The 21,496-nt window shown below is 40.2% G+C and overlaps 1 protein-coding gene across 1 annotated transcript in view; it reads left to right on the top strand.

Annotated features, from left to right (window-relative positions):
* Positions 1-20,429, top strand: part of TMA16 (translation machinery associated 16 homolog) — a 29,328-nt gene extending 8,899 nt beyond the window's left edge. Inside the window, exons 2-7 of the mRNA XM_052641949.1 lie at positions 3,676-3,788; positions 12,948-12,985; positions 14,183-14,267; positions 15,326-15,474; positions 18,489-18,531; positions 20,202-20,429. Of these exons, the coding sequence (XP_052497909.1) occupies positions 3,676-3,788; positions 12,948-12,985; positions 14,183-14,267; positions 15,326-15,474; positions 18,489-18,531; positions 20,202-20,382 (609 nt within the window). The 3' untranslated portion in view covers positions 20,383-20,429. The remainder of the gene's footprint in view (positions 1-3,675; positions 3,789-12,947; positions 12,986-14,182; positions 14,268-15,325; positions 15,475-18,488; positions 18,532-20,201) is intronic.
* The last annotated feature ends 1,067 nt before the right edge of the window (positions 20,430-21,496 follow it).

Raw genomic sequence — 21,496 nt, 5'->3', positions numbered from 1 at the left:
ACATTTCCCCTCCAATATATAGAATGTTTCTATACTATCTTATGAATTGTCAGATGTTTTCTAAAATAAATTTGAAGAATCTCTTACTAATGAAGATTGATTGCTTTTTAATTAAGAAGCATTTAGTTTGAATAGAATGCAATTAATATTTTTATTGATAAACTGTTACTTCATTTTTCCCCATGTTGAAGCATTTTGTTGGTTTTTTTGTAAAAAAGACAACATATTGACATAGAATTATTTTAAAATTTATTATTTTATGGTACATATTTCTGTGCCTTATTGTATATTTATAACCTGTCTTGAGGCAACCTTTTCATGAATAAATTATTATAAGGAATCATAGTCCACAGTTGAGTCAGAATGTAAGTTCGGTTTCTTTGTACTTTCTTTGAACTAAATCTTAGAGGTTCTTTAAAATGAGGTCTTCTAAAGCCGTGTGGCGGAGAAGGCAATGGCACCCCACTCCAGTACTCTTGCCTGGAAAATCCCATGGACGGAGGAGCCTGGTAGGCTGTAGTCCATGGGGTCGCTAGGAGTTGGACACGACTGAGCGACTTCACTGTCACTTTTTACTTTCATGCATTGGAAAAGGAAATGGCAACCCACTCCAGTGTTCTTGCCTGGAGAATCCCAGGGATTGGGGAGGCCTGGTGGGCTGCCGTCTATGGGGTCGCACAGAGTCGGACACGACTGAAGCGACTGAGCAGCAGCAGCAGCAGCAGCAGCAGCAAAGCTGTGCGGACATTTTGTACTCCAAGGGTTTTCCCACTATTCTTTAAAATGAGGTCTCCTAAAGCTGTGCGGACATTTTGTACTCCAAGGGTTATCACACTGTTGCTGCTGCTGCTAAGTCGCTTCAGTCATGTCCGACTCTTAGCGACCCCATGGACTGTAGCCCACCAGACTTCTCCATCCATGGGATTTTCCAGGCAAGAGTACTGGAGTGGGGTGCCACTGCCTTCTCTGGGTTATCACACTATTTCTTGTTTTAAAGAAAGTTTTCAAATCTTTAAAGGAAATTTTCTGTAGACTTGGGCTTACTGCTAAAACAATGTTACAAAAGTCTGTAACTTCAGTAAAGTTTTACAGCTTCAGAGACCATCTTTTTTTCTTGAGAATTTTGTGATCATCTTCCGTTTTTTGAAAGCACTTTATTTGTTGGAATATGTGAAATAAAAATATCTTTTCAAAGATATTTTTGCTTTATTTTTTTGTTTTGCATCAGTTAACTCTTTAACAAACTATCCCACAATTCATTGGCTTGAAACAACAGAATTTATTATGTCATAGTTCTTAGTCACAGACCAGGCATACTTTATCTGGATCCTCTCCATCAAGGTTTCTCACAAGATTACAGTCAGAGTATAACCGGAGGCTGTGGCTTCATCTCCCGGCACAGCTTGGGGAGGGTCTACTTCCCAGCTCCCTCACGTGGTTCTCGGTGGAGTTCAGCTCCTTGTGGACTCTTGGACCGAGGGCCTTCGTTCTTCACTCCCTGAGGCTTCCCTCAGTCCCTTGTCCCGCTGGCCTCTGTGTAGAGCAGCTCAACACAAGACAGCTAGTCTTCATCGGAGGGAGCTAGAGAGGGCAGCGTGCAGTGGACAGCACACAGCCAGGGTCCTTTCGTAACCTATCCCTGGACTGATGCTGTATCACTTTCCCAAATGTTAGTCCACAGAAGTGAGCCACTAGGTCCTGCCCACACTCAAGGGGATGGGTGCACATCGGCCTCAGGAGGGGATGGTCACTGGGGGCCGTCTTAGAGGCAGCCTGCCTTGAGTTCTGAAAGTTTTCCTTGATCTGTGTTTGCTAACTAACCCTCATGCACATCAGTTCCTGTTACACCGTCCTGCCTCCTCCCTCCACACGTGCAGAGAGACACGTGGAAGAACGCACACACTCTGATGATGGTTTTACACTATACTCCAGTACCCGTAACCAGCTTCTAGGGGCAGCCTGGGTTTCACACTTGGAGTTAATCTTCTCTGGTCGTGTTTATCAAGAAGGCAATAGTAAATATTTATTGAACATTTAATAATTGTTGAAGAAATGAATATGTATGTGAGGTGGTCATTTTGATTAATTCTACTTGGACAGTTTTATAAAGGAAGTGACTGAGCTGCATTTTATCAGAGGACAAGTGAAGATTTTACAGGGAGAGGTAACAAGTACAGTCTCTGAAAGTTTAAGAAAAAAGCAAGACAGCATGGTATGTTCTGGGAATGGTGAGAAGTAAGTAAGAATGTGATGAAGAGTCTTTTGAGTGGGGTATAATGCTGGAGAGTAAGTCAGAGTAGTTTGTTTCTCATGTTAAGGTTTTAGGGCCTAACCAAGTTAGTGACGCCCTTCAGTGGGGAGAAGGGCTCTACTCATCAGTGTTCCAGACAGAGCCACTCCGTGCCTTCCGATGGAAACCTCAAGGCCACCTTAAGCATGGAAGAGTGTGAGGCTGCATTAACGCGGTGCCAGTAGTTTCAGAGGGAATATTCTAAAAATGTGACCTTTTTGAAGATTAGATATGTTAGATTCCCAGCTGTCCCCTAAAGAGCCTCTTGTTCTTCTATAATTATGTATTTTTTTTCTGATAATAACGACTGTATTTACTAATCACTTATATAATCCTCCTTAGATATAATAGAGAAGGAACATGCCTGTTGATTTTTCTCTTCTGCCTCTCACTGGCTGGACTGAAGGCCTGGTGTTGTTCCATCTGAGGACAGCATGCAGCAAGAAGAAGTGGGCCTCAGGGCTCCATGGAGCACAGCCTCCAGCTCCTGCTTTCTGTGGAAGAGACCTAACTTCATTGGGGTTAAGCCACTGTTATTTTGGCTTTCTATTACAGGGAGCCAAAGTTCCTGAGTAATTTAAATCAGATATAAGATATAGAAGTATGTAAGAATAAAACAGTACTGAAATGCTAGACAGTTTAGAGGACCTGGTTAACTGGCCTAAGTCTTGAATGGGAAAATAATTTGTTTCTTTTGGAATGGGCTGATTTGAGATGGCTTATATTATTCCCTCTGTTCTTATTTCCTGTGCATCCAGCTTTGATTTTGCTTTATTCACTGCCCACTCTCCTACAGCTTCTTGTGCAGCTTCTACATTCAGGCTCCTGTTAACATCTTGGGTTCCTTCTACCCTCTCTTAACTTTAACTTTGACCCAGATGTCCACCTGTGAGTCTCCTCACTATCTGCATTCTCTGTATCTGCTTTAAAGATGGAACAATTGAAAACCTGGTTTATTGGCTCTGTGCCTTTATTTTCTTACATCACTGGAGCATATTTCTGAATACAGTTAACTCCTGAGCAGTGCAGAGGTTAAGGGCACCGACTCTCCGCTCAGTGAAAAATCTGCATATAGTTCATAGTCAGCCCTCCATATATACAGTTCCTCCATAACCATAGATAATGTAGCACTGTAGTACTTACTGTGGGAAACAATCAATCTACGTTCAAGTGGACCCACACATTCCATACCTGTGTTGTTCAGAGGTCAACTGTATGTCATTTCTGTTAGGACCATGGAAACAAAGACTGAGTCTGGCATATCTTCTGATTTCTAGTGACATATTTCCAGCTCATAGCATTTCTGTTATATTACTGTTTAAAATTTTTATTTCTAAAAATTTATGTATCTGACTGTGTGTGTCATATACTTCTCTACATTTCAGCCTAAAGCACCAAAGGGAAAAAGTGTAGGACAAGAAAAAAAAGTCATCCATCCATATAGTAGAAAAGCAGCTCAAATTACAAGAAAGGCCCACAAACAAGAAAAAAAGGAAAAGTAAGTATCTTCATTGTTTTATGTATTGGTGAAAAACCCTTTTATACAGTTATTCCTAATCAGTACTCCCTTTCTCTTCCTTTGATAAATATTCAAGTGTGTTGTGTGTATTAAGATAAAACACTGAACAAGGAGTCAGCACTTAGAACTTAATCTAAAACATATATAAATATAAATAGGTTGTGATGACAGCAATGAAGAAAAGTTTAAAAAGATTATGGGATAGAGAGTGAGGGAGAGATTCTGTTTTACATAGGATAGTCATAGAAAGTTTCTCTGAAGACTTTACATTTGAGCAGTGAGCCATGCAGACATTTACTAGGCATTTAGGTGAAAGTACCTATTAGATGTAAAAGATGAGATACAGAATGGGCTGTTGGATGTGCTGGCTCTGATGCTCAGAGGATAAGTTAGGGATATAGATGCAAATTTGGGAGCCATCAATACCTAGCTGATACTAGGAGTACTGAGACTGGGTGAGATCACCTGACAAGTAAATGAAGACAGGAAAGAGAAGGACATCAAGGATTGAGTCCAGAGCTCCTCAGCCGTTTAGAGGTTGGAGAAAGGAAGAGGCTCCAACAAGTGAGACTTAGGAGGAAAAAAACATGTTTCAAAGAGAAAATAGTGATCAACCTGTGTCGTTTGTTACAAGATTAGGGCTGAGAATTGATTTAGTAATTTGATTTAGTAAAGCAGAGATCACTATATATTTTTTTCTTTAGTTGTTTCCTTAGTTGTTGCTCTAGAAATTTCAGCTAACATCTTAAAACAGTCTAATTCAAATTAACATCAAGTTCATTTGCTCCACTGTAACTCCATTCTGAGCCTCTTCTTTGTACTGTTATTGTCAGATGTGTTTTGCATGCTGTCACTAAGTCATGTGCAGCTCTTGCAACCCCATGGATTATAGCCCACCAGGCTCCTCTGTCCATGGGATTTCCCAGGCAAGAATACTGGAGTGGGTTGCCATTTCCTCCTCAAGAGGATCTTCCCGACCCAGGTATGAAACCCACGTCTCCTGCATTTGCAGGCAGATTCTGTACCACTGAGCCACCTGGGAAGCCCTACTGTCAGATAAGTTATTCCTTTGTACATTGTAAGTTCATAAAACACAGTTTCATGATTATTGTTTTTATGCAGTTGTCTTAAGTTAGGACAAGAAAAGTGTTACAAATTAAAACACATTTATACTGTCTTTTCGGAGAAGACAGTGGCACCCCACTCCAGTACTCTTGTCTGGAAAATCCCATGGGCGGAAGAGCCTAGAGGGCTGCAGTCCATGGGGTCTCGAAGAGTCGGACATGACTGAGCGACTTCACTTTCACTTTTCACTTTCATGCATTGGAGAAGGAAATGGCAACCCACTCCAGTGTTCTTGCCTAGAGAATCCTAGGGACGGGGGTATTTATCTGTGTAATTACCTTTTATCATTGGTGCTTCTTATTTTTTCATGTGGATTCAAATTAGTAACTATTGTCCTTTTATTTCAGTCAGAAGAATTCCCTTTATTGTTACTTGTAGGGAGAGTCTGAAAATGACAGATACTCTCGTTTTTATCTGAGAACATCTTTAATTTTTCTGTAGGACTGTGCTTCATTTTCAAGTTTCAATATGTATGAAATTCTTGGTTCATAGTCTTCCTGTTCAACACTTGAAATGTCACATCTTGGTCTTCAGGCCTCCAGCGTTCAGACAAGAAGTCAGCTGTTCATCTTATTGAGGCTCACTGTATGTGAGGAGTCACTTTTTTCCTGATGCTTTCAAGATACCACTTTGTCTTTCAGTAGCTTTACTAGTGTGTGGCTATGCCTAGGTGTGGATCTCTGAGTTTATCCTATATGAAGTTTATTAAGCTTCTGGGGCATGTAGGTTAATGTTTTTCATCAACTTGGGAAGTTGTTATTTTTTCAAATACCCTTTCTGTCCTGCCCCTCTCCTGTGACTCCCACATGCATATATTGATCTGCTTGATGGCATCCCCACAGATCTCTGAGACATCTTAATTTTTATTCTTTGTTTTTGCTCAGAGTGGATAATTTCAGCTGGCTTCTTATGTTTGCTTGTCTCTGTCTACAGGTCCAACCCTCTGCACTTTCTCTGGTACAGTTTCTACTGTATGGTATTTTAAACTCCTGAGCATAGTAGGCCATACTTCTTGTTTCTTTGTGAGTCTCCTACTTTTGTATTCAGAATTGAGCATTTTAAATAATTCAGGGTGATACTGTTGTTACAGACGTACCGATCAAAGCCCCCAGTTAAAGGAACAGCCTTTTGCTTTTCCTTCCTTAATCTTGTTTTAACAGCTGCTGCTCATCAGTCACAGCTTCCACTTCTGTGACCTTGCTTGCTCACCTCCCTTGCTCTTTACATCTTCGGGAACTTGGGCTGCCTGGGGAGGGAAGGGATCTGAGCTGTTTTAGCGAGAAGTTTATGGTGTATAAAAGATAACCAAAACAAAGCTGGGGTGCTCAGCCATTGGAGGTGACCCCGCGCAGCCCACACAGGGCTAAATAACCCTGCCATTCTGTGTCTTCAAGTGCTGTTTGTGTCTTTCCCACACCACGGTTTCCATAACAATACTGTCCCCACGGTCATTTAGGTTTGCTGCTGTTGCTGTTTCCTTTGTGACTTTCCTGGACTAATTTTGTAAAAGCCTGTTTGTCGTGTGCAGTTTTTGCAGTTTCTGCTCAATTAGTGGTCAGCTAATGTTTGGACGGGGGTTTCTGTAATTGCTTTTGACTAATAAAAGTCAGCCTTTGTTGAAGGACTGTGTAGGTCTTTTGGACATCTTTTCAGAACTCCAGGAGGCAGTTTGTATAGACTTTATTTAGCGTTTGCACAAAGCCTCAGGATTATCCAGAAGTGAGAGAGTAGGATCTTCTCGGGTCTTCGTTTGGCATGAAAACAGTCCTGAATGTACACCTGGCATTCTTGATTTCCAGGAATATGCTGGAGCGAGCATTTCAGTGCCCTGTATTGAACTTCCATTCCTTAGATTTTGCTTTGAAACTGTTTGGGTCAGCCTTCTGTTAGTCCTCAAGTGGTGTTATCACTCAGGCAGCTGTTGTGGTAGACAGTTGCTACTGAGATTGTTTCTGAGAAACAGCCTGGGGGTTGGGCTGCTTCCACAGAGAGAGCTCTGTGTTAGATTAGAAAGTAACTCTGCTGCGGCTGCTAAGTTGCTTCAGTCTGTCCGACTCTGTGTGACCCCATAGACTGCAGTGGAGCATTTCCATCTGCTGCCATGTCAAATGGTGACAGTGCTCAAAATGAAGCTTTGGGGGAATTCCAAACCTAACTGTTCTAGTGACTGCTAGGAGGATGGCTTTTACAGCTACCCTGAGTTGCTAACACATTGTTTTATAAAAATTGTTGTTCTTACTGAGATTGAGTCATTTTTCTTGAGTAAATGCTCCTTTGATTGTTGCATGCCTTTGGTTAATTTTTATACTTCTGAAAAAGTTGATTTTGACAAGTTTTGATTTTTTAAGTTCTTGTTCTGCCATTCTGAAAGTAGCTCTGTATTCTTGATGTGAAGGAATTCATAAGAAGGTTTTCTTCATCAGGAAATGAAACGTGTATACCGCCTCTTCTTTTCTCCCCTTCTTGTCCCTTAGCCTCTCTTTCATCAGCATCCCATACTGTAATTTGCCTATTCTTCCCTGCACCTCTGGGCTGTGAGAGTCCCCAGGAACTGCTATGAAAGTAAAAAGGGAAAGTTGCTCAGTCGTGTCCGACTTTGCGACCCTGTGGGCTGTAGTTCAGGGAATTCTCCAGGACAGAATGCTGGAGTGGGTAGCCTTTCTCTTCTCCAGAGGATCTTCCCAACCCAGGGATCAAACCCACGTCTCCTGCATTGCAGGCGGATTCTTTACCAGCTGAGCCACAAGGAAACTGCTATAGGAACAAATTAAAAAATTCCTTAAAATGAAGTTATGAAATCAAAATAGATTATTTTGATTATTTTAGAATAGCCTTAGCAGTTTGATGAATGCTAGATACATTTGCATAGTAGCTGATAAAAACCAGCTGTTTTATTGTTACATTCCTTGCCCAAGACCAGTTGGGTTAGCAGTTTCAAAGTTACTTGGCTAGAAGTTTTCTTGAAAAGAATAGTCAAATGCTATGATAATATAGTAAAATTTTCTTTCCTCTTTGTAATGATGGGTCTTTGTTTTGTACATTAAAGATTATTATAATGATATTGCTTTAAGATGGTAATTTTTTAACATCAGTTATTTTTATATCACTTTCATGCATTTTTTTCTGTATCTTTGACATGATTTACTACTTACATGATTTTGCTATCACCTATATCAGTATTTCACTAACTTTAGTGTACATGAAATACACCCCTAAAGTGTATTAAAACAGTTTTGGGGGCTGCACCACTAGAGGTTTCCTGATACAGGGCTTCCCTGATAGCTCAGTTGGTGAAGAATCCGCCTGCAATGCAGTTGACTCCAGTCGGGAAGATCCACTGGAGAAGGGATGGGCTGCCCACTCCAGTGTTCTTGGGCTTCCCTTGTCAGAGGGAGTCAGAGGAAGAAGGGTGGCTAGGATGGAAGACGGTGTTTGCACTGTCATTTTCAGATGACATCCATCCCAGTATGCACTGTTCTGGTTTTCAGAAGTGAGCCGTGAGGTCCAGCCACACTCAGGGAGGACGGGTGTGAATATCAAAACAGCAGGAATCTGCACTGGGGACCCTCTTAGGTATTACCACATCCTGCCCAACACAGATCCTTGATTTCATAAGGAAGAAAGAGAGCCAGCAGCTGGAGGATTCTTTTTACTACTTCCTAAGATTTATTTTTAGGGAGGTAGGGGAAGGTTGGGGTGAATATTGTTGGGGTGCAGTGCCCTTGACCAGAGGTAGAGGGTACAGACACGAGCTGCTGGGTTCATCAGATGGACTCTGAATACCTGAAGATACTGAAGGCGTGAATAGCGGAGTGGAGTAGCAGTCAGACACTATTTATCTTTAGCATTTGAATGCTCTGATTTAAGACTATATGAAATACCTCTTCTGTTCCTATTAAAGAAATTAGTGCAGTTTGAGGACTAGTGCATTTCAAGTGATGCTCAATTTATAGGCAGGAAATAGTTATTATTCTATATCATTTGTTTTATGAATTCTCAGCATAGCAACATGTTGGTACTGTGTATTGTCAAATTTTGACCCATAGAGTATGTAGCAAAGAACTATAGATATCAAATGAAAATAATTTCACTCAACACACATAATGGGTAAGAATCTAGGTAACAACTTGGAGAATTTAGTCTCAAATCTCTCTTTCGTTCCAGCTTCACTCCCCTGTAGTTCAAGCCCTCAGTGTATTCATTCAGATCCATAGCAAACTTGACTTCTAACTAGATTCTTCTCTCTAGGCTGATTTGAAAGGAATGAATTCTCAGAGTCATTTTTAGCCTTATTACGTAGTGTTCTGTACTTCTTTTTAAAAATCATCTTTGAGGTTTAAATGGCATATGACAAAATAGACATAACTTAAGTGTGCAGCATTTGAGTTTTGACAATACATGGTGTAACCCCTTGATCAGTATGCTGGAGTATGTTTTCATCCTCCTCCAAATCTTCCCAGTCAGGTCTCAGCCCTCCTCCTCTAGCCTTGGGCACCTGTTGTTTTGTTTTTTAATAGATGATATCTATCTTTCCTAGCATTTCATGTAAATGGAATCATACTGTATGTAGTTTTTTGTGCCAGTCTTTTTCATTTAGCATGAAATTTATCCACGTTATTGCATATATTAGTTGTCTTCCATTGGGGAAGAACTGATGTGAAGCTGAAGGTCCAATACTTTGGCTACCTGATGCGAAGAGCCGACTCATTGGAAAAGACTCTGGTGCTGGGAAAGATTGAGGGCAAAAGAAAAAGTGGACAGCAGAGGATGAGGTGGTGGGATGGCATCACCGACTCGATGGACGTGAATTTGAGCAAGCTCTGAAAGCTGGTGGAGGAAAGGGAAGCCTGACGTGCTGCTGTCTACGGTTTTGCAAAGTCAGACATGACATGATTTAGTGACAAATAACAAGTTGTCTTTCTCTTCCATTACTAAGTAGTATTTCATTGTATGGATATGTAGGTTTTTATCCATTTACCTGTTGATAGTCATTTGGATTGTTTATACTTTTTGGCTTTTCTCAGGGTCTGCAAGCTGAGTGACCATCCATCTATTTTTATAAAAGCAGTTTGTTTTACTGAAAGGCAGCTCTGCCCATTCCTTTCATGTTTGTGGCTGTGATGGCAAAGATGAGTAGTTATGACAGACCAGCCACATGGTCCTCAAAGCCTTACTTGTTACTGGCGAAAGCTTAAGTGAAAATGATCAACCCTGCTGTTGCATACAGATAAAATTGCCATAAACATGTACAGGTATTTTCGTGGCCATAAAACATTTTTCTTTTCAGTTCTTAGAACTGGAATTGCTGGGCTGTGTAGTAGATATGGGCTTCCCAGGTGGTGCTAGTGGTAAAGAATCTGCCTGGGTCATGAAGATCCCATGGAGGAGGGCATGGCAACCCCCTCCATATTCTTGCCTAGAGAATCCCATGGACAGGGGAGCCTGGAGAACTGCAATCCATAGGGTCACAAAGAGTGATGTGACTGAAGCAGCTTAGCAGGCACACACATGCACAGGAGATGTATGTTTAAGTAAATAAGAAATTGAGTTTTTAAAAAACTTGTTGAAAAGAATGAAGTCATGTAGGAGGTGTAAATAAAAAAATTACCTTATCTGAAGTGGTAATGCCATTTTACTTCTTTCACCACTGATGTATAAGAGTTGGACTTCCCAGGTGGTGCTAGTGGTAATCTGCCTGCCAATGCAGGAGACACAAGAGTTGCTGGTTCAACATCTGGGTCTGGAAGATCCTCTGGAGGAGGAAATGGCAACCCACTCCAGAATTCTTGCCTGGGAAATCCCATGGACAGAGGAGCCAGGCTGGCTACAGTCCACGGGGTTGCAAAGAGTTGGACATGACTGAAGGAACTTAGCCTCCGTTTCCTCTCAGACATGTATTATCATTTTTAAAACAGATTTGAACCAATCTAGTGGGTGTACAGTAATGTCTCAATGTGGTTTTAATTTGTATTTCTTTATGACTAATTATATATTTTTATGTGTTTATTGTTTGCTTTTATGTCTCTGATTTGATGAAAAATCTGTTAAAATCTTTTCCCTTTTGATTTTGAGTTGTTTGTCCACTGTTAAGTAGTAAGAACTATTTATATATTCTTAACAAAAGTCTTTTGTATGTTATTTGTATTGTGAATATTTTCTCCCATTCTGTGGCTGAAATATTTTTGTTAAAAAGGCTTCATTTTATTTCTCTGATTTTCTAGTTGTTTAAAGTGGGAGGGTAAATCTGATCTGCTTTGTTAGTGCAGGGACAGTGAATTTTTTTTCCTTCATTGCTGTATCCCTAGTTGATAGCATTAAGCATTGAAGAAAAAACTAGTGAAAGATTATTGCTGAGCCATGAAAGACACTGGGATTCTTGGCCTCCGGAAGAGAGGAATTCAACCTGGGGCCAGTGACAGGGCTTGATCACTCAGAGCTTTTGTGTACTAAAGTTTTATTAAAGTATAAAAGAGATAGAGAAAGCTTCTGAAATACACATCAAAAGGGGGCAAAAAGAGCGCCCCCCCCCCCCCAGTCTTTGCTGCTGCTACTGCTAAGTCACTTCAGTCATGTCCGACTCTGTGCGACCCCATAGACGGCAGCCCACCAGGCTCCCCTGTCCCTGGGATTCTCCAGGCTGCAGTCCATGGGGTCGCTAAGAGTCTGATACGACTGAGTGACTTCACTTTCACTTTTCACTTTCATGCATTGGAGAAGGAAATGGCAACCCACTTAGCAGTAAGTTATATACCTATTAGCAGACAGCTAATTAGAGGAAGGAAATGTCTCGAAACTCAGAATAGTGCCAGGCCTCTCACCTACAACATGCATTTTGAGATAACATTGGCACAAGGTGAGTCATCCCAGGCCATAAGATGATTGACATGAATCTTGAAGAAAGGCAGGTTTCCAAGCAAATATGTAGTCTCATTAACATAGCTTAAGAGAACATTTGCGAGAGTAAAGCATACTGGTTTGTTAAGTAAAGCATACTGGTTTGTCAAGTCCCTTCTGAGTCTTAGTTAGAACCAACTTGAAGAAAGACAGAGTCTAAGGTAAATACATAGTTCATTAGCATAGCTTAAGAATAACATTTCTGTGAGAAAAACACATTGGTTAGCTCAAGGGCTGAGAAAAGTTAAGTTCAGGTGGAACCAGATGTCATCATGGCAACACAGAATTTTAAAGGAAACCTCCTTTTAATTTTGTATAGAGAAGGAAAAAAAAATCTGACAATTGTAGTTTGTTTCTTCCTGACGTTTAAGAGAGAGAGAAAAAACTTCTGATGGTTGCAGCCTGTTTGCTCCATTTGGAGATCCTAGCCTTCCGGCATGTTACCCTCTCACTAGCGTCCCTCTTTCCTGAATGGAATAGAGGTTTTTCTTTTCTTTTCTTGTCCTCCTGTGGAATCTTAGTCCCTGACCAGGGAACAACCCATGCCCCCTGCAATGGAAGTTCAGACTGTTAACCACTGGAATGCCAGGGAAGTCCCTGAACGGATTAGAATTCAAAATAGCAACAGTAGGAGGCACATGATCATGTAGGCCAGTTTTTGAGAGTAAATGAGTTCTTTTTCTTTGTTATAATTTGTATCAAATTTATGAAAAGTAAACATTTTGTTTTATTCCTGTTGAAGTTTAAAAGATGACAGTGATGCATTTTGGTCTTGATGGCAGCAGTTTTCTAGAAGGTCCTTGTTACTCTTCTGTGCACAAGCATTATGCATATTACAGAATTCAGACAAGCTTTCCTTTGTGTTTTCAAAACCAGTTTGTTTTATAGGTATCCTTTAGTCACTGCAGAGCAGAAAAAAAATTCTAGTAACATTTTGTGATTTAAAAGAGAAGCATGGTGTCAGTGTTTCTTCTTTAAGAAAATTAATTTCATATGCATAAAAGTGATCTTTGAAAGGTTCTTAAGGTTCTTTGGGTAGTTTTTCTTTTTGTTGTTGTTTTCAGATTTTTAAAACTTGTTTTGGAAGTTTTCTAACACACATGCACTTTTTCTCCCAAGATTGAAGAATGAAAAGGCATTGCGTCTCAACCTTATTGGTAAGTGGATTTTTCTTGTTTGAAGTTCTTCCCTTAACTATTTTCTCTTGACTCTCGTAGTGAAATACTATTTTTATCTCTACCAGATAAAAGTGATTTTGCTAGATTAAGTGAATTTTCTCTACCAGACTTGATTAAAATAAAGTCAGCCATTAAACTGTTAGAACAGTGTGAATATCTAGGTCAGTTTTCTAGAAATTCTTTAGTATCTACTCTTATCCATCCCTCTCTCTGTCCAGTTTAATTCTAGCTTCCTAACCGTTTAGAATCATGAAGGGTTTTGGAACCAGCAATTCATGTTTAATGATGCGAATGTCTCCCCCGTCTCTGTCTCAGTGTCACAGTCTTTTTATGTGTGTGTCTGGCTGTGTGATCAGATTTATTATTGGTAAGGGCATCTGATAAGCCTGAGGTTCCAAAAGAGTGGCTGCTAGGCTCTGTAACTAAAAGGAAAGATACTCAAGCCATTAGCTCAGCTGCCTTATCAGGCAGCAGAGTCGCATTCGTAAATGGTTTACCAGTAATCCTGCATAGGGCCATTTCTTGATTTGTAATACTGAGAACTCTTACTGAAAGTGGCACCCCTGTGGTCTGATTGACTCATAAGCATGAAGTCTGCTAGCTTTTTGATAATAGATGTCAGTCATTCTGCATCGTATACAACAGATCTTGTATGCTTAGTGTATTTACTGACTTTGAGGCCCTGAACAGGTTACTTAACTTTTCTCTTCTAAATGGAGATAATAATAACCCTCATAGGGTTGTAAGAGTCAAGACCTGTGCCTCTACGTAGTGCCCGCTGCTTACTAAAAGTTCAGCACACACCATCCTCTTCATTAATCTAATCAAATTCTCCTTTTGCTGTTTCAGACAAGTTCTATCATTTGCTTTATAAATACTTGGAACTTCATGTTCTTTTAAAGTATTCTTTATTTTTAAAAATGTTTTGTATCCTTACTGGATAAGAAATACATACAGAAAAGCATCCTTGCTACCTTTGTCACTTTCCCAAATTAAAATGTGACAGTTCAGTTTCTGACAGGCTTGTTTAGCTTTGAGCCCACACAAAACTTTATATTTAACTTTGAAATAAATGTTGATACTGTTTTAAACACATTGATGTTGAAAATTATAATGAATACCTCTGCTTAAATAATGACTTATGATGTTAATCTGTTTTGGTACTTGTTGTTACAGGTGAAAAACTGCAGTGGTTTCAAAATCATCTTGATCCCAAAAAAGTAGGATATTCAAAAAGAGATGCTTGTGAATTAATTGAAAGGTAAACACTGGGCATGTTAATGACCAAAGGGTCAGTAAGAGGAATTCCCCAACTTGGTTCTGCAAGATGCAGAGTTCTGTTCTGGATTTATAGACAAGCAGATAGACTTTGTTATAAAGACTTTGGGTTGGTATACTAGCTTAGTCATTTTAGTAGGCTCATCACCTTTCTGCGCTTCAGAATGGCAGGTAACCCAGTTTTTTGACTTCCTTGAGAAATGACATCAAAACTGATATCTGCAGATGGAGGTAAGGTAGTTTGAAGAGCATCTAGGCAGAGAGAAGAAGGTCTGAAAGGCCTGGGGATGGGAGCAGCCTATTTAGTGATCTGCCAGACATTTAATATCACTGAGATAATAGGTTCCGGGAGGGAATTGTGACAGTTTGAATAAACAACCAACGCATAAAAAATCTCGAATTTCAGTGTAAGAGTTTGGACTTTACCCAAGGACAGTGGGAGTCATAGGAGACTTTGAATAGCAAGTAGCTGCGGTACTCACATTTAAACTTTGGAGAGTGAGGCAAATGGATGAGGGGGCAAACTGTTAAGAGGCTGATGAAGCCGTCCAGGCAAGAGGTGTTGGTGGGAGCAATGTGGTAAAGAGAAGTGGAAATGTCTAGAGGGTTTAATGGGGTAAAAGTCTCAATCTTCAGTGAAGACTTAAATGTGGCATAAAGGGGAGAGAGAGGAGTCAGGGTGACCCAGTCTTCATCTGCGTGAATGAAGGCGGGGGCCAGGGCAGAGGTGGAGCAGATTCGGAAGGGAGCAGGAGCAGGGCGGAGGGTGTGTTAAGGCATCACCTGTCAGCCAGATGGAGACATCCAGGAGGTGGTGGAGTGTGAGGACCTGGAGTTGACACTGTAATGGCAGGCTTTGATTTGTTCACAGAAGATTTGAGAGTGGTTGAGTTACCAAGAGAAGGTCTGGGATCTGAGAACTTGAAGGAATCTAGAGGAATATGAAAACTTGAGAAGGACAGGCAGTGGCTGGGGATTATGTTTTAAATGAAGTAATATAAGCCAAACAGATTTTGTAAGTCAGACCATCTTGTTTTTCAGGTATTTGAATCGATTCAGCAGCGAGCTGGAGCAGATTGAGTTGCGGAACAGCTTCAAGGACAGGCAGGGCCGGAGGCACTGCTCTCGGGAGGCGGCCATCAGGCAGACTCTGGAGCGGGAGCAGCAGCAGTACCAGGCCTATGGCCTCGGTGCGTCCCGTATGGCTTCCTGATGTCTTGTCTCTGTAACTTATCCTGTTTATTTAGTTCACTTTGATTTTCCTTTTCTTTCTTTTTGAATATTTGGAATTTTTTAAATTCATTCTTTTTTTCTCCTACTTTCCCAAAACTGTCAATTCTGACAGTGACATTTTTCTACTATGATAGTAATCTTTTCCTCTCCCTTCAGGCATGTGCTTAACCTGCTTTGGTCTAGGGTTATTACTTGCCTGTCTCCAGTCACATCAAGTTTCTTTAGAGTAGGTACTGTGTCCTCTTGCCTTTGTAATTTTTGTAGTAAAGAGCTATACTTGTTACAGCCATTCTTGAGAAATTACAGAAATCAAAATTTCTTTCTTAACAGTGGAGCATTTCTTATAGTTCGTGAAGACAAGTGTGTTGTTCGTTTAGCAGCATTGTCTGAAGAAAAGTACTTAGGAGGAGAGGAGAGGGCACTTGCAAGGGCTTGCAAAGCCCACCAGCAGAAAATGACCCAAAGGCTGCACATGGCCTACAAGTAGAGTTTGATTGGCATATGAATTGTTAGTATAAAAAGATCTGCTGATTTCACATGAAAAATGTAGATTTCTGGATGCCTGTTAAACATACGGTCTGACAGCATTGTTTGCTAGAGCAGAACAGTAGCCATCGCTTTTAGACTTGGCATTCCGTACTTCCAGACCTTCCTTCATTCACGTTCCCTGCCTAGTCCCTGTAGGCACTCATGTGTGAATTTGCCTGGAGAGTATAGTAAATGAAATGTTTCATAGGAAAATTAGGTTTTCTAGCTTTAATAATAACAGTAGGAGCCTGAAGGCATTATCCTGCGACTCCTGCTGTGAAGGTCCCAGCCCTGGCAGTAGTGGTACTTGGTCCAGGAAAGCCTGGGCGGCCCCGCACAGGCATTCTCCCCTCAGGCCAAACCTCCCTGGTGGTTCCTCACTATGACTGCAGGGTGCACTTCAGCAACACCCAGCAGGGAGCATTGAAAAACACAAAATTTAGTGCTTGCAGTTCCTGGAGGGTACAGGACAGGCCCGAAGGGCTCACAGTGAGGCCTCCAGTAGAGAAAGGGGGGGAAAGCAGGGGCGGGGGTGGGGTGGGGGGGTCCTGCCATTGTAAGCGTCAAGGTGGAATGCCCCGGGTTTCAGGGGCTCCCTCTTCATGAAGATGCCAGAAAGGAGAATGGGTTTGCTCAAGTGACCAGTCCCCTGGGGTGTTCTGACTGGGTGGAGCAGCCTGGTTTCTGACCTAGTTGTTCTCTGCAGCTGTGTCAGAAGCTGGCAGTAGGTTCATTGAGTTGGATGTCTTCGCAGTCAGAAGGTTAACTTCAGGCACTTATACCTTCAGTAACACTAGCAACCCTGAGTAGATGGCAGTTCCTCTTCAGCATTCCTGAGAAATGAGTTTTTTCACTGAAAACAACAACAACAACAGCAGAATAGCTTTAGAACAGGTTAGATCTCTGCTTAGACCCTTGCAGCTTACTAAATAACAGGGCAAGTTACTTCCTACCCACTCCCCAGCCTTGTTACCTTCCATTTAAAAATAGAGAGGGATTGTACACCTCCCCTTTCCAGGCCATTTAAAAGCCAAACAAGACTGTATGGAACATGTAGGGATTGAGGGAGAGCTTCAGCCAGTGCTGTGTCCTTTTCACTTAAATTTGTCTGTGCTTATAGTCTCCATTTCTTCGTCTTCCATTTTTTCTGGAGCCCCTTAAATTAGGCTTTTGTAGCCACCACTCAAAGTCCTTGTTGATGATGAGCTGTTTAAGTTGCTAAAACAGATGGTAGCTCTGCTGGCTACTGACTCCTATAGTCAGCTTCTGTGCAGCCTTTGATACAGATGATCCCTTCATTTTTTGGTCACATTTTTTATTTGCGGTAGTAGCCCCTGTCCTTCCCCGGTTTTCCTCCCAGTTCACTGGCCATAATGTCAGTTTCCTAAGTTGAATCCTTCTCATAGCCTCACGAACTAATATCTGTCCTTGGGCCTCTTGTCTTTCCAGTTTATACCAGGTCCTGCATTTATCTCATTTAATCCTGTGCTTTTAAATACCATCTAGATGTCATAACTTCCAAATTTATGTTGTCAGTCCTAACTTGTCCCTAGAACTCCAGACTTGCATTCTCAAACTTGAGTTTCTTAAAATCTCTGCTTGAATGTCTTCTAGACAGCTCCAATTTGGCATGTCCCAAAGCAAAGTCCAGCTTTTCTCCTAAAACTGGCTCCTCTTGTAAGATCCGTATTTCATTCAGTGACATCACCACTTGCCCATCATCCCGCAGACATTTCACATCCCACATTCAGCTCATCAGCCAGATACACTTGGAGTCTGATGACTGCGCTGCTGCTCTGCTGTCCTGTAGCTCGAGCCCCCCGTCTCTCAGCTCTGCTCTTGTGATGCCCTCCCGGGCCGCTCTGTGCTCAGTCTCTTCTACCTGTAGCCACCAGGTGGAGGAGCAGTAATTGACAGCACATCCCATGTCAGACATCCTGCTGGGGGTGGAGCCAGTGCTGAGTCTCAGACCTTCCCTTCTTCTGGTTGTGCCTCAGCCCAGGGAATGTGGTGACACAAGTCCACAAGAGTCTAGAAACATGGGCAAATTATCAGAGATGCTGTCAGTAAGATTCAGTGAAGACTACATACCAACATCTCTTTGTCTTGCCCCTGTTTGGTATAGCCATTCCTCACTCACATTCTTATTTTCTGAAGCTGTTGTAAAGGTCAAACATTTTTTATTGTAGATTTGTTTCATTTTATACCTTGTATTTTAGAATACATTATTTATTAGTGTTTTTTTTTTTAAATCACCTTCTTAAACTAAGTCCTTTATACTTTTGAAACTTCTTTTCATTGTAGCTTTGTAATCATGCTTTGAAAGTTTCTTTTGCTTTAGGCATTCTTCTGTCAGTTATTTCTTTTTCTTCCTGAGATAATGAAGAAACTATAAATACTGTAATAAGAAGACTTTACCTAATAAATATATTTTCTTTTCCAGAGATTCCAGACATTTTAAATGCAGATAATCTGAAAACTTTTAGGTGAGTTTGTTGCATTTTTTTTCTTTAAAGCTGCATGTAAAATACATGATAGATAAACTTTCTTCCCTTTTGAGTATTCAGGGGTTCTTTGTAACCTCTCTTTCATCAGATAAGTAAGAATTTTCCTAAGTTGTATTTGTTAGAAATGCCTGAAATGATAGTGACCTGGTGCTTTTGTTTTTCAAAATACTTCAAAATTCTTCAATATAGTATTTAAAAGAACATGATGTCACTGTTCCTCTCTGTTATTTAAAAAAAAAAAAAAAAAAACTCAGCAGCAAACTTGATGGCTCAGAAACCCATTCCCAGACTGTTTGCAGCACCTCCTTCTGGAGAAGTTGGTTGGTGGGAAGGGAATCATGAAGAACCAGGTGACTCAGTGATCTCTCTAATAGTACTCTGTGACCAGAGAGACCAGTGAGTAGGATTTCCAGTTTTTAGTTTTCAAACATAAATTATTTTTCTTTAGAAAATAATTTTTATTAATCACTTTGGCCTCAGGTAGGTCATGTTGATCAGCCTGAAATTTTAATTGAAATTAGATAAATTAAGTCCATGTTATTTGAAACCCTTAAGCTTATTTTATATTATTATTCTTCTGAATTTATAGAAAATATTTAATATTCATAAAATCTCAGCTCTCATAAAATTTATCAATCATATATAAGAAGTGGTTCACTTTTTTAACTCATGTACATGTAGTTATAAGTACATGGAGCATAAGTTTCTTTAGATGTTAATTTTTTTGCCTGTAATATTAAGTAGTCAGATATTTAAGTATTCTCCTCATTCAGTAAAACGGTAGATTCTGCCTCCTCCGAAGAAAGCCAAAAGTGAGAAGAAATTAGCATAGACTATTAGTATTTTTATCTAGCTAGAGTTCAGTTCTCAAAACAATCTTCATTTTGCTCCCAAAGTAACTGAACATAGGATTGTCACAGAAATGTTGAGGTTGAGAAACTGGAAGTTTTCTGTATAAGAATTGTTGGGTTGCTGAAACTTAATTGTGACTTACCATTGTGTGTGAAGAGAAGAACCTTTTCTGACTCTGCATTTTGGAGGTTTTCCAGTGTGGTGTAGTTCCTGCTTTTGAGATTTCTTGATGCTGTTATGTCCTGATAGAGGGAAGTGTTCAGGATAGGGATCATAAAAGAAAGGAACAGCCTCCTTGTAACTTCTACATAATGTTTTCCTGCATTGTTTTGAAAGTCTTGAATATGTGAAATTCCCTGGGCAGTTAACTGCTATTATAGATTAATGGGGCTTCCCTGGTGGCTCAGATGATAAAGAATCTCCTTGTAGTGCTGGAGACCTGGGTTCGATCCCTGAGTCAGGAAGATCACCTGGAGAAGGAAATGGCTGCCCACTCCAGTATTCTTGCCTAGGAAATCCATGCACAGAGGAACTTGGCGGGCTACAGTCCATGGGGTCGCAAAGTGTCAGACGTGAGTGAGCAACTATAACATAATAGAGATTAATGAGAAATTGCAGTAAGTATGGAAAATGCAAACCTCAGTTTTGGGGACATTTTTTTTTCCTGATGCATTTATATTGTTTCCGTCTAGTACATTGGAGTCTGCTGGTAAATTTATAAACTTTTTTCTGCATAGTTTTGAATGTTGACTTCATTCCCCACTTCACCAACTCTCTGCATTCTCTCTTTTGTCTAGGGAATGGGACTTTGATCTGAAGAAGTTGCCAAACATTAAAATGAGAAAAGTCTGTGCTAGTGATGCGGTGCCCAAGAAGTCTAAGAAGAAAGCTGTGACAGCTGTAGACAGAGATTTGGGGGAATTGGAACTGAAAGATGAGTCCAGTGACACAGACGAGGAAATGACTGCAGTGGCTTAAGTGTCTTTGCTTGAGTTGAAAATAAATAATTTGAGAACTTCAAGTTATACTTAATTATAGTAAATAATTGTCTCAGCACACGAATTTCCTGTTTTATCTTACTCTTATATTTCCAGTTTCAAAAACAGTGTGGCAATTTTTACTTAAAAATGAATGTTGCTTTTCATGTACATTAAGTTATTAGCATAGATAGAAGTACTCTGCAGAATCCATTTAATTTAAATTTCTAGGCTTGGGAGACCAATATGAATGAGAACCAAAATGTTACAATTTTTTTATAACATGTTTACTTAGAATCACCTAATATCACATTTTGGGCAGTAGCTATTTTGCTAGAAGGTTAATGTGGGTACTTCTTGAGTAAGCAGTGATGACAGCAAAACTGCCTCTTAGCAGTGTTTTTCACTGGTCTTCCTCTTACACATCAAACCTGTTTTCTTTCCTTATAAAATAGGAAAAATGTGATATAGAATTTATATACACTTATGGATTGTACATTGCTGTTATTTATTATCTTTGACCCAGTGTTAGGTAAATGGTTAAAGAAGAACCACCAACTTATTCTTATGTGGATCTCCTATTACTTGACCTGTTATCTAGATAAAGGGGATAAATGATTTCAGGTTGGCTAGTTCTGTTTGTATATTATTTTTTACTTTCTCATTGTGAAAAGTATTAGGTTTTATTTGTGGAAACAGAACTAAAGATTAGAGAACTAGTTATTTCAGTTGTCTTATTTCTTCTGAGAGAGAGGTTAAATTAACATGTAAACTCAGTGATTCTAGCATCATGGAAAACGACTGTGGTAGAATGTTCTTAACAGAACTTGTTAAATGCAAGTTTCTTCTGGCCTGTTTTCAGAAGAGTGCAGTGAAAGTACATTTTCAAGGGAAAAAAATTCTGTATGAGGTAACCAGGTATCAACTGTCTTGTTAACAGCTTTTTCACTTCAGAAGGTTAAAAATAAAACGTATTTTATAATTTTACGTAAGGTTCTTATTATTTAATGTTTGGTGATTTAACTAATGCTGACTTGCTTTGGCTTTAAATAATCCATGCAGAAGTATGGTTTTATGGTTATATAGTAAGTTGTTATGGAGAAGGCAATGGCAGC

This window comes from Budorcas taxicolor, chromosome 6 (assembly GCF_023091745.1).
Source record: "Budorcas taxicolor isolate Tak-1 chromosome 6, Takin1.1, whole genome shotgun sequence".
Classification (NCBI taxonomy): domain Eukaryota; kingdom Metazoa; phylum Chordata; class Mammalia; order Artiodactyla; family Bovidae; genus Budorcas; species Budorcas taxicolor.
The sequence above is the reverse complement of the archived record's forward strand: the minus strand, read 5'-3'. Positions and strand labels throughout refer to the sequence as shown.